We start from the raw sequence: 15,513 nt of genomic DNA, 5'->3' as shown, positions 1-15,513 counted from the left end.
AAATAGAAAGGTCCTGTACTAAAAGAAATCTGTTTCAAAGTTCTTTCTTCTTCCTGTTTTTCTTCTTCCCCTTCCCCCTTCTTCTTTTTCTTCATTATCTCTGTATCTCTCCACCCAGTCTTTACTTCCCCCTCCCTTTCTTTAAGAACTTCCTTGTATCCTGGCTATTTCTGGATTTCCCTTCCCATCCCTTCCCTTCCCTTCCCTTCCCTTCCCTTCCCTTCCCTCCCCTCTCCTCCCCTCCCCTCCCTTTCCCTCCCCTCCCCTCCCCTTTCTTCCCCTTCCCTCCCCTCCCCTCCCCTCCCCTTTCTTCCCCTTCCCTCCCCTCCCCTCTCCTCCCCTCTCCTCTCCTCCCCTCTCCTCTCCTCCCCTCCCCTTCCCCCTCCCTTCCCCTCTCCTCCCTCTCCCTTCCCCTTTCCCCTCCCCTCCCCTTCCCCCTCCCTTCCCCTCTCCTCTCTCTCCCTTCCCCTCTCCCCTCCCCTCCCCTCCTCTTCCCCCTGCCTTCCCCCCCATTCCCCTCTCCTCCCTCTCCCTTTCCCTTCTCCCCTCCCCTCTCCTCCCCCCTCCCTTCCCCTCTCCTTCCCTCTCCCCTTCCCTCCCCCTCGCCTTCACCTTCCCTTCCCTTCCCCTTCCCTCTTTCATTTCATCTTCTCTTTTTTCTTTTCTTTTTCTCCCTCCCTCTTTCTTAGTCAGTCAGCCTGTCTGTCGGTCTTAGGGTTTTTTTTTTCCTTCAGTGAGTAGGCACCATGACCAATACAAGTCTTATAAAGGACAGCATTTAATTGGGTCTGCCTCTTCTCTGGGAGCTCCTTTGCCATCCTGACTCTGACGAGTCTGGGCCATTGCTCAGTCCCCTGGTTCACTGCTGGTGGCAGCAGGTGGCATGCATTCAGAGTTCTGACGTCCACTTGAAAACCAAGCAGTCCTTTTAGGTATTGTCTCAGCCAGGGTTTCCATTGCTGTGAGGAAACACCACGACCAAAAGTAAGTCGGGGAGGAGAGGGATTTTATGCCAACATCAGTGTTTATCACTGAAGAAAGTCAGGACAGGAGCTCAAGCAGGGCAGGAACCTGGAGGCCGGAGCTGATGCAGAGGCCATGGAGGGGGCTGGAGAGATGGCTCAGTGGTTAAGAGCACTGACTGCATTTCCAGAGGTCCTGAGTTCAAATCCCAGCAACCACATGGTGGCTCACAACCATCCATAATGAGATCTGATTCCCTCTTCTGGTGTGTCTGAAGAGAGCAATGGTGGTGTACTCATACACATAAAATCAATAAATAAATCTTAAAAAAGAAGAATCATGGAGGGGTGCTGCTTACTGGCTTGCGCCCCACGGTTTTGCTCATTTTTTTCAATAGAACCCGGACTCAGGTGCACAGGGATGGCACCATCCACGGTGGCCCCGACCACACCCCATCAATCGCTAATTAAGAAAATTCCTTACAGCCTTGCCTGCAGCCCAGTCTTGTGAGGGCATTTTATCAATTGAGGCTCTGTCCTTTCTGATGACTCTAGTTTGTGTCATGTGGACTTAACACCAGCCAGCACAGTGTGAACTCTCTTCTAGTGTCCTGCGTTTGTTGGAGATGTGCATCATGAATGCATTGGGCCAGCTAGACAGAAAGATACAAAGACAGGCAGATACAAATGCAGGCAGATTCCTGAGTTCAAGGTCAGCCTGGGACAGAGCAAATTTAAATCCAGGCTTGTCAGAACGATAATTCCAGGGTGGGGTCACACCTAGCTCTCTTATTGTAGGGCTTGTGCTTGCTGCCTCTTCCTAAGAATCAAGGGAGATGGGATTGTGGGGTGTTGATTCATGGGATAGTCAAAAGGGAACTGCAGTAATGACTGAGTTGATGTATAAAATGCAAAACTGGCCTTTTGGTCTGCAAGAGATGAGCTATCCAGAGAATTTTTAGAATAGCAAGAGAGATTACTTGAAGGACTGTCTCAAGCAGAGCGGAGAGCCGTCTGGAGAGCTGTTATGAGCAGGACATAGGTCGCTCTCTCGGACCCATGATTTCACTTTGAGTCATTTGTTTGCTACTGCTCACGTGTGAGGGACCAGTCACTAAAGGACAGATCCACCCTGCGTCACGCTGGGACACCAGGAGGAATGCTCACTCCTTTAAGGAGACAGTCCTTTTTGCCCTTGGAATTGCTGCCCTCACCGCAGTTGTTACCATGATGCTCTGTTCTGTTGCTGCTTCTCTAGGCAATCATAGAGATGATTTACTGTTCGCCCGGCCTGTGGCTTGGGCTGTGGCCAGCCCTGGTCTGTATGGTGGACCTACGTTCTGCTCTCTCTTCTGTGATCACTTGGCGGGAAGGAAGGAGGGTGACAACCAATGGCTGCTCTCCACTTTTGCCAGTTACTATTATTTTTTAAAGAGATTTATTTATTTTTTCATTTATGTGTATATGTGTGTGTGCCTGAGTGTACATATGTGTAACATATATGCAGAGTACAGAAGGGGCCTCAGAACTGGAGTTCAGGCTCTCAGCCTCTTTTCCAGCCTCTGTCTCTGTAATGACCTGCACTTGGGATGAAGGCGTATGTTGGAGTGTGGAAGCACGCAGCCGAGGCTCACATCTGTGTGTCTCCCTCTGGGCCGTGCTTTCTTTTCATGCCATCTTGTTCTCTTTTGGAACAAGGAGAAAGTATTGTGCTGAGCGCCCAGGTCCACAAAGTTCTGGAAGCACTATTGAGTCTGTGGTAGCTGTGTGAGTGGTGCAGGTCACATTTTTGTGAAGCAAAGGAAGCAAAGGAGGAGGGACTCAAGGGCAGAGCCGCTGGCTAGTGGTGTGCGTGTGACCTCTCGTGGTTCACACTTTGTAAGGAGAATACCAGGGCCCCGTTGGGTGGTCACACGTGGAGGGGGGTGCATCAGCAGATCGTCTTCAGACTTTAATCATGCTCCTTGTACTTCCCATTGAGTCTGCTACAGAGATGCCAACATGTGGCCTGCAGTGTTTTAAATGAGCTACTAGTTTTAAAAGAGCTGCTAATTTAAAAGAACCAGGATGTTTCATGTAAAAATCTTTGCTTTCTGGTTTTTCTTGAAAATTTGTACAGAGCTGGCCAGAAGTCCAGAACCAGACAGCAGCCACCTCCCAAGTCTGGCTACAGTCTTCAGTTATGGCTGTAGTCCTCAGTTATGCCTGCAGTCCTCAGTCAGTCAGAGCCTTCCACAGCCTTTCCTCATTAGTGCCCATTGTGATCCCTTGAAGACTGTGAAACAAGGGTTTTTGTTTTGTGCCCTGCGTCTGCCTCTGGTAACCACGTCACATGGCAGGAGGGGCAGTGTAGCCGGTGGTATTTGATTTCCATTGGAGACTCAGCGAAAGCTGAGAGTTTTCAGCACTTGTGAAGAGAGCTGGGGTCTGGCAGTTGTCTGTGCCATTGCTGACACTGACAGCACAATGCTCACCAGGCACTTCTGTGGCTTGTGTTTGATTTAATTGAGGAACAGGCTCAGGGAGATTAGGTGACTTGTCGGAAGTCGTAGGTGAGTTGGTCAGAAGGCAGAGGCAGAGCTTGGAGCTTGCAGTGGAGCGGACTCACAGAGGCTCGGGCCTGATTCTTTAGGGCCCTGAGTTTGGTCTCCTCTTCCCTCAGCCCTCTCCTCTCTCACGCCCTGTCCTTCTTACCTTTCTTTTGGAGACAGGTCTTATTATATATCACCAGCATGTAGACGGGCTGGTCTGGAACTCATGGGATCTGCCTGCCTCTGCCCTCAGTGCTGTGGTTAATGTCGCGTCAGCCATGCCTGGCGTCCACCCTCCTCTCTCATTTAGCTCCCTCTGTAGATCTGGCTGGCTCCAGGGAGACGTTGGCTGCCCTAACTCAGCCTCGTGCAGCTTGAATCAGAGGCAGGTGCCCACTGGCTGATTATTTCTTAGCTTAGCCTTACGGCTACGAATTGTTCTATTAACTCTTAGTAGCTGCTGCTATGAGACATTCTTGAAAATAATTTGTAACTTTGAGGTTCTATCTGAAACTATCACTTAAAAGCTCTGACACTGTCCTGTTCACAGAGGCACCGAGATGCTTCATCTGGCCGTGCTGCACTCCCGGAAGCTCTGCGTCTACTCCGTCTCAGGTAAGAGGACACCTTCTCCTGTGGGTGTGTGTTGCAGGCTGGGAGCTTGGTGGAAGAGTAGATGGTCTTGGTCCACCATTCTTTGTTTGTTTTTTTTTTTCCTTTGCTTTTTTTGCATTTGGTTTTTTCGAGACAGGGTTTCTCTGTATAGCCCTGGATGTCCTGGAACTCACTCTGTAGACCAGGCTGGCCTTGAACTCAGAAATCCACCTGCCTCTGCCTCCCACAGTGCTGGGACTAGAGGTGTGCGCCACCACCGCCTGGCTTTGGTCCACTATTCTTATGCATTCTTTTTTTTTTTTTTTCTTTTATCAGAGAGTTTCCTATAATCTCCCTGTTGTCAGGAATTGCGCGTGCACAATTGCCTGTCACTAACTGCAGGAGGCTCTGGTTTCTCAGGACCCCTGAAGCTTAAGAGCTCCTCAGCCTTGGCAGACAGGTGATTCGCTGTTGAAGGTTTGAAATGTCTGTTCCTTCTTGGTCAGCCTCAGGTGTTTCTGTTTTAGTTCCCATTTCCCAGCTTCTTGTCCTCAGTCAGACCTCAGGACACTTGAATTTGAGGCAAAGTTGGGTTTTGTTCCCTGATGTGGTCCTGTGGGTACCAGTTTAGTGTGCAGTCGGTAGTGTCATGGTTTTTTAGCATTTTGGCCCTTATTAAAATTCATGATGTTTCAGGGGCAAATGTCTGTTAACTTGTAAAGGCAGCCTTGGTACCCAGGGTCGTGGTAGATGGTAGAAAACAACTAGAAATTGATGGGTGACATTGAAGCAGGTGACAGTCACAATGTAAGACTCGGGGAGCCTTAACTTTCTGGAGACCCCCTGAGTGAACAACATGGAGACGGGAATCGATGTAAAAAAGCAAGAGAAATTTTATTTAACCCAGTGTTCTGGGGTCGCCCTGCACATGGGGAGAGAACAACCACACACCGCAGGCTGTGTGGGCCTTTACACAGTCCTCGGGCAGCCCATGTTAGGCACAGTGTGATTTGCAGAACAGTGTTACCTTTAAACTAGTTGGTTGTTAGGGAAGGAGGTAGGTGGCCAATGGTCTCAGAATAACTCTGGGCCTTCCCTAGCCTCAGGGACCTCCCTGTGATCTGAGGAATGTAATTTAGCCTCTCCCTTCTGGTAGGGGCAAGTGTTCCATGACCTTTCCAAAGTTTCTGAGCTGACCCTTTCATCCCCCCCCACCTTCCTTTGTGCATGCTTCAATCCCGAAGCAATTGCTGGTATTCTGATAGCTCATACTCCTGATCTTTTGTTTCTAGTTCTTTGCATCTCTGCTTTAAGATTATTAGCTGTATTGTGCCTATGAGTTTCTTAAGAATAGTGACCAAGCAGTTCAAAATGTAAGGGCCAAAGGTCAACAATAGCAGGAGAACAATTAAGGGTCCTAACAGGGTGGATGTGTAGGTGGTTAAACAAAGGCGGGGGTGGGGGGTGGGGGGGTGGGGTGGGGGGGGTGGGGGGTGGGGGGTGGGGTTTAAGCCAAGACTTGAACCAGCCCTGACTCTGTTCCCTCTCTTTTCTGCTTGGCTAACCCTTTCCTCACCTTGGCCAGAGTGAGGGCATCAGACCCCCTGGTGCTGGAGTTACATGTGGCTCCTCTGTAGGAGCAGCAAATGCTTCACTTGTAACTACTGAGCCCCCTTTCTAGCCTCAGATGCTTGAATTTACAGTGATTATATTATTTTAAATATTCTTTTCCAAAAATTATGTATGTCACAATGAGCGTTTACAGGTGTCTGACTTGTTGATATAATCTTGACAATGGCCACTGGAGTGGGAGAAGATGTCCTCCTTTATTTTCCCTGTGTTCATGTGATCTGATTAGGAAATATATACTTATTGCGTGATGGCACCGGGTTACTTAAGCATTTCTACATTGCTTATCTAAAATCACATTGAAAACTTATTAGATGACCTATAATTTGTTTCTTTTACCTTTGATATTCTTGGAGACTTTTTGGAGATGTCTTAAAATAGAGATTGTCTTACATAGACCATAATCATATATAACTAGTAGATTTATCCTATATATATATTATATGATTTATTTTTGGTAATGCAACTAATTTTAATATTTATGCCACTGATACTTTTCTAAAAGGAAAAAATGCTCAGAAAATTTAGATTCTTAAATGTTGCCTTCATTCCAAAAGAGTTATCAAAGGCAAATAAGTTGTCTTTATTCTCTGCAATCTCACCATTTTTATAAAATTTGTTTCTATTTTAAAAATATTTATTTTTAAATATTTTTATTTAAAGATTTCTATTTATTGAGACAGAACATCACTAGTCACTCTGGCTGGCCTGACTTTTGCTATTTGGACCAGGCTGGCCTTGAACTCAGAGATCCTCTTGCTTTGGCCTCCCTAGTGTTGGGGTTAAAGGTATGCCCACTGTTTCCAGCTACACTGAATTTTGGGCGGTGTTGCCTTAAGTTTGGAAGTTTATCAATGTATTTGGAATTCTGATTGAACCCAAGATCTAGTGACATTTTGATGTTTGGGAGGAGAAAGTGGGGGCAGGAGGATGTGGTAGTGTATCCTTGAGTGATGGCGGCCCTCTTACCTCAGCTGAGCGTAAATGGCGTGTGTGTTTGGGGTTCAGAGGGTCTAGGTTCCTCGTCAGTCATCAGCCCCCACTGTAGGACTTGGAGGATGAATTTCAGACAGTGGGCGTGAGTTTTAGAAGGAAGCTGTGCCATAAAAGAAAGGAAGTAGCTGTGTCTGTAGCCCGGGGGCTGGACGGGAGGATGAGCAGGTCAGCTCAGTTGTCCCATCCATGTGGTCGATGGTCATGTGTCTCCATCCTAGTGTCTTGGCCTATGGCTTTGGATGGTGTCACATAGGTAGTCCGGCTTATTTAGGTTGCTATGTAAGAGGGAAAAAAAAAGATAAAAACAAGAGACCAGGGAGAGCATGAACCAGTACCCTCAGTGCCGCTGTGTCTGGCCTCTGACCAGGACGGATCTTGGGACAGAACCAAGGCTGTTTCCAGCTTCTGCTTGTGACCAGAATGCCTAGACAGTTTCTTTCTCCTGCTTCAACTTTAGGCATAATTGTGATTAATTATTTACCCAGAGTCATGTGTTTCCTAATATGTATTCTTAAGTCTATCCTACCTTTGGGTCATTTTTGGCTGTTGTGATTAGTGGAGGCTACTCCTAAATTGGAGTTTGTTGATATACTACTATATTGTTCTTTTTCCATAGGGACTCAAGGAGCTATCCTCAGGCCAGCTTTAATATTAATTTAACACAGCCTAACCCCAAGTTCATTGCCAGCAGGTTATTTCTTTGGGGTAGGCAGTGCTGTGGGAAGCAGAGTTGGACACAGTAAGCAGGCAGAGTAAGGCCATGTGCTACCACTGTGACAGTAGTAGCTTGGAGCTGAAGAAATCGTGTTGGAATTGGAGTCAGAAGGGCCTCATTTGCATACCAGCTCCCCCCACTTTTCAATACCATATTGAAGATGTGAAAGATATATAGAAAAAAAAAACACAAGTATTTCCTCTATATAATGAAGGTTCTCTAGGGGAGGTGTTATGTATTATATTGGCCAAAGATGGGTTACCAATAGAAAAACCTATAGCATGTGTATTGAACATGTATACATAGGAACATCCAATATGTCTGACCCCATAGCATGGTTATGTCACCGGCTATGTAAATGCTCATTTCTTGCAGACTGGAAGGTGTGCATAAGCACTCTCCCCATTCAGTGTGTGTGTGTGTGTGTGTGTGTGTGTGTGTGTGTGATATGAGTGCAGAAGGGCATTGCAGCTTGTATCGCTAGGCAGCTGCCTCTGGGGACGACGTCCTCACACACTGAGGCAGGAAGAGGCCTTGAGTCCAGAGGTTTAAATGACTATGATCAACACAACAAAGAAGAGGAAGAAGAGAAGGAGGAAGAGGGAGAGGAGGAGGGGGGAGCAAGAGGAGGAGGAGGAGGGAGAGCAACGAGAGGGAGAGAAAAGGAAGAATGGGGCAGCGACAGGAGGCAAGAGACAAGGGTAAGAAAGCGGTGCGAAGAAGCCATCCCACTGCAGCTTACCAGAACTTTCCATGCTTTTGCATCTGGTCTTGAATGTCTAAAAATAGAGCTTAAAACTTTCCCTTCTGGAAAATAAGTTAACCCCTCCTGGGTTGTTTGTTTGGTTTTGTTTGTTTTTTTCTCTGTCTTAGGACAGGGTCTCTTTCTGTAGCTGGAGCCAGTCTTGAACTCATTCATTGTCCTGACCCGCGGGACCTAGTTATTTGGGGAGCCGAGGGGAACCCAAGCCTGAAAGAGAGAAACGGGCAGGAAAGACAGAGTGAGGCCAAGCAAAAAGGGGTGTCTTGTCAGAGCCTCTTTAATGAAAAGCAAAACGCCTGGTTTTGAACACTCCGTAAGAGGAAGTCGGGAGGGGCTGAGGGGGATGCTAAAAGCACAGTAGGGGGAAAGGTCATCTGGGGTGGATGCTGGCTATGGCTTCCAGCAGCTTTTCTGGAATGCTGGTTCCGCCTAGACAACCCCAGATGTTCGGCCAGGATGAGAACCAGTTGATCAGCCTTGTGTGAAGAAGGGGGTGGTTCAGCTGTAAACTGCAAGGTCAGTGAACTCTCAAGGTGAGAGCTGTTGAAGGTCTAATTTATTTATTTCCTGTGTTTTCTTTGGTGTAGTTAGCCACCTTGTAGGAGTTTTCGTCTAGTATCTTCTGTAGAGCTGGATTTGTGGGTGGATGTTATTTAAATTTGGTTTTGTCAAGGAATACTTTGTTTTCTCCATCTATGGTGATTGAAAGTTTTGCTGGATATAATAGTTTGGGCTGACCTTTGTGGTTTCTTAGAGACTGCCTAGGCCCTTCTGACTTTTAGAGTCTCTATTGAGACTATAATATAATATAATACAATATAATATAACATAGTTTAATACACAATATCATATATCTTATATGTAATTATAACATATTATTTATTATATAATTATTATCATTAGTAATAATTTTTTTAGACAATTTCATGCTTGTATATAACACATCCTGGCTACATTCTCCTGCCTTCTCTAACCTCCCTTTGGCCCCTTTCAACCTCCTCTTCTCACATGCATGTCTTTTCTTTTGTGACCCACTGACTTTAAACAGTGTCCTCTGTGTAAGTGTTTAGTCAGAGTTTCTAGTGCTATGACGAAACACCATAGTCAAAGCATGTTGGGGAGGATAGAGTTTATTTATATTACTCTTCAATATCACAGATCATTGTCAGATGCAATGAAGGCAGAAACTTGGAGGCAGGAGCTGATGCCTAGGTCATGAAAGAGTGTTGCTTACTGGATTGCTCCTCATGGCTTGTTCAACCTGATTTCTTTTTCTTTTTCTTTTCTTTTCTTTTCTTTTCTTTTCTTTTCTTTTCTTTTCTTTTCTTTTCTTTTCTCTTCTCTTCTCTTCTCTTCTCTTCTCTTCTCTTCTCTTCTCTTCTTTCTTTCTTTCTTTCTTTCTTTCTTTCTTTCTTTCTTTCTTTCCTTCTTTCTTTCTTTTCTCGAGACAGGGTTTCTTTGTGTGGCCTTGGCTGTCCTGGAACTCACTCTGTAGACCAGGCTGGTCTTGAACTCAGAAATCCACCTGCCTCTGCCTCTTAAGTGCTGGGATTACAGGCATGAGCCACCACTGCCTGGCTCAACCTGATTTCTTATAGCACTCAGGACTTCCAGTACTGTTCCTACCTGTAGTGTCCCTCTGTGATCAATCACTAGTTGAGAAAGTGCCCTTCAAGGCATGCTTTCCCACAGCTAGATCTTATGGAGGTGTTTCTCAGTTGAGTCTTCCTCCTCTCAGATGACTCTAGCTTGTGTCAGGTTGACATAAAAACTAGCTGGTTTAGAACTATCATTAGATGCTCACCAGTGTCTATACAATGAAAGACAATGACTACACCTCTTCTAGAACTGACCAGAAGTAGCCATTTGCTATCAGGTAGGTATAGGACTAATGAGTCCCTCCCTAACCCATGATTGATGGTTGACAGGTCCAGTCCTATGTGGTACCAGTACCAGTGCAGGCAACCACAACCACTGTGAGATCATAATCACAATGGCAGTGCCTTTTCCTGAAGATAGCATTTTATAGTCCTCCGTATCATCTGGGCCTTAAATTCTTTCTGCTCTCTTTTCCTTGATGTTCCTTGAGTCTTAGAGGGAGTGGTATAAGTAAATGCCCTCTTAAGGGTTGATCACTCAACACTTACTTATTTTCTGTACAATCAGTAGTTTTTCATTGTGCATTTTCATTTTTCTTTATAGCTGAAGGAATTTTCATTGTTATGTGCACACCTTTTATTACCTATTCATCTGTCGGTAGCCATCTAGGCTGATTCCACTTCTTAGGATTGTGACTAGAGGGAGCACAAAGTGCTCAATCAGGTACTTCTCCACAGTCATGGTGCTTTTCTTAGACAAGGTCAAAGTTTGTAGCATCTTTAATAAAGACACAGTGTGCTGCCTGGTTTTATGTCACATAGATAAAACTAGAGTCATTAGGCAAGAGTAAACCTCAACTGAGAAAACATTCCCAGCAGACCGGCCTGTGGGAAAGCCTGGGATACATTTTCCTAATTGATGATCGATGTGGGAGGGCTCAGATTGTTTTGTGAGATGTGACCTTTGGGCTGGTGGTCCTGGGTGTTTTAAGGAAGCAGGCTGTGTAAACAGTGGAGAGAAAGCCAGTAATCAGAACTCTTCCCTGGTGTCTGCATTAACCACTGCTTCCAAGTTCTTGCCTTACGTTTGTGATTCTCAGCAATGTAGAATGACCAGAAAGTTGTAAGCTGAAATAAGCCATTTCCCCCCCAGGTTGTTGATGGCCTTGGTATTTAATCACAGAAGTGAAAACCCTAGGGCAGAAATTGGAACCAGGTCATGGGGTATTGCTGTGGCAGACCTGATTCTGTTTCAGGGAAGAACTGTTGTGGTGGCTTGAATACGAATGGTTCTTATTGGCTCTTAAACTTGAGTGCTTAGTCATCAGGGAGTGGCACTGTTTGAGAAGGATTAGGAGGTGAGGCCTTGTTGGAGGAAGTGTGTTACTGTGAGTGAAACTTTGAGGTTTCAAAAGCCCAAGCTAGGCCCAGCTTCTCCCTCTCCCCCTCCCCCTCCCCCTCCCTCTTCCCCGCCCCCTCCCTCTTCACCTCCCTTCCCCTTCCCCTCCCTCTCCCCTTCCTCTCTCCCCCCTTCCTCTTCACCTCTCTCTCCCCTTCCTCTCCACCTCCCCCTCCCTCTCCCCTCACTCTCCCCTCCCTTCCCTTTCCCCCCTCCTTCTTCCCTCCCTCTCCCCCTCCATCTGTCTCCCCCTCCCTCTTCCCTCCCTCTCCCCTCCCTCTCCTCTCCCCTCCCTCTCCTCTCCTCCTCTCTCTCCCCTCCCCCTCCCCCTCCCTTTCCCCCTCCATCCATCTCCCCCTCCCTCTCCCCTCCCTCTCCCTCTCTCCTCTCCCCTTCTCCCCCCTCCCCTCCCCCTCCCCCTCCCCCTCCCTCTCTCTGTTTATAGACTATAGATCAGGATGTAGCTACTGCCTGCTGTACTGGCTACCATACTTTCTCTGCCATGACGATGTTGGACTGAACGTCTGAAGCTGTAAGCCAGCCCCCCAGTTAAATGCTTTCTTTGATAGAGTTGCTCTAGTCATGTTGTCTGTTCATAGCAGTTGAGCCGTGACTTAAGACAATTGTGGGAGACTTTTGGACTTTGTGCTAGAGAAGTTGAGAAGAATTTTCAGAATGATGCAGACAATGGAGACCTGGCTTGTACAGTCTCAGCAGGAACTTTGAGAGTGCCTTTAAAGACTGTATGGGGGCCATTGATATTTTGAATTAAGAAGTGCTTAAGTGAAACCTCTGCTTTACTGGGACAATTGGAGCTGATCAGCTGTGGATGGAGAATCATCTGTGATTGAGAAGAGACCTGAGCATCACTGAAATGAATTTTCTGAGGAAATGTTTCTTTGAGCTCAGCACACAGAAGCTGTAGTCTATAGAGGTCCAAGGCTACCTCATGTTGGTAGAGTCATGGAGAGCATTGAAAGGTCATGGGGAGCACTGAAGGGTCATGGGGAGCACTGAAGGGTCATGGGGAGCACTGAAGGGTCATGGAAAACATTGAAGGGTCATGAGGAGCATTGAAGGGTCATGGAGAGCACTGAAGGGTCATGGGGAGCACTGAAGGGTCATGGGGAGCACTGAAAGGTCATGGGGAGCACTGAAGGGTCATGGAGAACATTGAAGGGTCATGGGGAGCACTGAAGGGTCATGGGGAGCACTGAAGGGTCATGGAGAGCACTGAAGGGTCATGGGGAGCACTGAAGAGTCAAGGGGAGCACTGAAGGGTCATGAGGAGCATTGAAGGGTCATGGGGAGCATTGAGGCTTGGCACCTGTTGCATGACTGGAGTCCCTGAAGAGAAACTGGCAAAGGCTATTAGTGAATGTGAAAATCCAGGGTTGAGGGGGTCATGGAGATAAGTTAAGACTTGGGACCATGTGATAGAGTCAGGGTTCCCAAAAAGTTCCCTAGAAAGGTTATTGGTGAAGGTACAGCCCTGCTGCAGAGACTCCCGCATTTTAGCGATGCCAGTACCATGGGACAGTCACCAAGGAAGGCAGGAGCCCTGGAGTGGAATCTGACTGACCGTCTTAGCTGTGTGGGCTGATGCCAGAGTGGACTGTGGTAAGCCCGTGGGAGCTATGAAGATCACGAGTTCCAGACGTCTGACACTTCTGTCTTTGGTTCTGATTTGACTATGGCTGTGCTCTGGTTCTTCTCCTTCCAGTAAGAACGTATATAACTTATTTTGATTTGGTGGGAGCCTCCATCTGTGAGAAACTCAGCAGTTTTAGAGAGCCTTTGAAGTTTTAAAGAGACATAGTAGGTGGCCAGGATCAGGGCACATATATGTACATATGTATATAGTCTCTGGCGCTGAGGCCCTGGATTCAATACTGTGATTTTTTTTTTTAGGGAGAGGATAAATTTCTGTAGTTTATTTATTTGAACAACGATGGCATTTCTATTCTAATATGCAGAAAAATATATTCTTATAGTTTTAGGGTTCATTGGCAAATTTTTTTTGAATACAGAAGCCAACTCCCTAAAAACAAAAAGCCCACAAAGCAATAGATGCTGATTTATAATGGGCTCACTCAGTTTTTTTCTTTTTGAGTGAGGTCTTTAAGCAGCTCAGGCTGACAAGATTTTGTGAGTTTCCTGTCTCACTGCCCTAAGTGCTGGGTTATAGATAGATCAAAGCACGGGGAGACTTTAACATCACCTTCAGTGTTTGTGTTCTGAGAGAAACTTCTTTCCGGGAAAGCTGTTTTCTAAGTCCCTCCTCTTCCCTACACCTCCTCTACTGCTCCCTTGCTTGTCTGACATGGCGCTGGAGTTCTGTCTACAGCCTTGACATCCCAGCAGCAGAAAATAGAGGTAGAGTCTTTTAGAAAGAACTAGAACATGATTGTAAGATATGCAGCCTGTATGGTAGAGAGGGAGAGAGAACCCTTTGTTTTGAAAGACATTTTTCTTACAAGGCTTTAACTAGAGTACATTGTTCTGTTCACTTGTTGAAGGAAGATTTTTCCATTGAATTAGGACTGCCATTGTGGGGCTGGCATACACAAGGCCTGGCAGTGTATCTCTGTGGTGGGGTTCAATCCCTAGTTATAGGACATAGTATTTGAAGGGGTTGGGTATAAGGTGGATGAGAAAATGAGTTGGTTTAAAGTTGTCATTTGTTTGCTGTACTATTATAATGCTTATAATGGAAAATGTAATGGTGTTTATTTTAGAATTGAAATTAAATGACTTTGTTGTCATTTAAATAATTATGCCTCATTCAGGAATGTCTAATAGAAATACATAATAAAATGCTCTCTACGATATTATTTTTCTAATGGTGTAATCTAACTGAGATTCAATTTTTTTTTAAATTGTGCTGGCTTTTTCTATGACCAGTGTATTAATTGTTCTTATCTTTTATTGCTTTGTCATTTTTAATTTTACTAAAATTGCATTAAGGCTGATACAGAGGATGAGAAGATATTAATATAAACCAGCGTAAACAGATTTGAAGTGGTCCCTTTGTTTTTTCTCCATAGGGACACTGGGTAATGTGGAACATGGAAACCAATACCAGATAAAGTTAATGTATGAGCACCATCTTCAGAGGACAGCCTGCAATATGACTTACGGACCCTTTGGTGGTATAAAAGGTAATTTGCTTTGAGTTATACACATGATATTTCAAGGGGCAGATTTACACCCTTTGGTTATATTACAATGGATTATCATGTAGTTTGAATCGTAAAGAATTAAATAAGTATTTTAGTAAAAATTTTATATTTAGATACTTAAAATAATTAAAATGTATACTTTAAAAATGATAATGCTTGATAGTCACATGCCTTGTGTTCTTATATGGTCATCAGTGCTCTTTCTAAATATCTGTGGTTGTTTGAATGAGAATGGCTCCACAGCCGTGTAAGTTTGAATATTGGTCCACAGTTGAACTGTTTGGGAAGGATGAGGAGGTGTGGCCTTGTTGGAAGAGCCATGGTACTGGGGTAGGCTTTGAGGCTTCAAAATCCCATGCCATTCCTAGTTAGCCATTACTCTGTCAATTGCCTGTGGATCAGATGTAAGTTCTCAGCTCCTGTGCCATGCCTGCCTGTCTGCTGCCAGGTTCCCCGTCATGACAGTCATTGACTTACCTTCTGAAACCGTGAGTCCACGTTCAATGCTTTACTTTATAAGTTGCCTTGGTCATGGTGTTTTTTCATGGCAATAGCAAAGTAATTAAGACAATATGTTTTCTACAGAGTTTGTCTTGATAAGCTAGTTAAAGGTGAGTTCTTTTGTGGTTGAGTTGGGTGCCTGCCACTTTCTGTGGCATGAAGTGTTTGCTTTCTGAGACGAGGTCTCTGTGTATCCTTGGTTGTCTCAGAACTTGCCCTGAAGACCAGGCTGGCCTTGAACTCAGAGAATGGCCTGCCCCTGCCTCCCGACTACCGGAAGTGAAGGTGAGCACCAGCACCTTGGAGCTGGAGCTGGCAGGAAGTCTTGATCTTAACGACAGTCCCAGCTGTAGCTGCTAAAGGAAGGTGGCCCACAAACCTGCTCCCCTGCCTCTCGTGCTGAGAGTGCCATGGATTCTTTCTAGACAGGAAAGCCTGGGGATGGAGACAGATAGGTACTTAAATGTAGACGTGATGTTGCTCTTCACGTCACGATCTCTGGCACAAACAGCAGCGACCTGAGAGGAGAGGAACCTCTCCCAGATACTACCAGGGCATCACCTTTATCAAATAGATGCACGCTCGGTATCTTGGGGGTTTAGGATAAATTCCAGGAAATCTGCTGTCTCCTCACTACATGTAA

At 45.8% G+C, this 15,513-nt stretch overlaps 1 protein-coding gene across 4 annotated transcripts in view; it reads left to right on the top strand.

Annotated features, from left to right (window-relative positions):
* Positions 1–15,513, top strand: part of Bbs9 (Bardet-Biedl syndrome 9) — a 390,144-nt gene that overhangs the window by 26,480 nt on the left and 348,151 nt on the right. For all 4 annotated transcript variants that reach the window (XM_052188801.1, XM_052188800.1, XM_052188802.1 and 1 more), the window contains 2 exons: positions 4,044–4,108; positions 14,235–14,348. In XM_052188801.1, coding sequence (XP_052044761.1) covers positions 4,044–4,108; positions 14,235–14,348 — 179 coding nt within the window. The remainder of the gene's footprint in view (positions 1–4,043; positions 4,109–14,234; positions 14,349–15,513) is intronic.

This window comes from Apodemus sylvaticus, chromosome 7, assembly GCF_947179515.1.
Source record: "Apodemus sylvaticus chromosome 7, mApoSyl1.1, whole genome shotgun sequence".
Taxonomy (NCBI): Eukaryota; Metazoa; Chordata; class Mammalia; order Rodentia; family Muridae; genus Apodemus; species Apodemus sylvaticus.
This window is presented reverse-complemented; position numbering and strand designations above follow the sequence as displayed.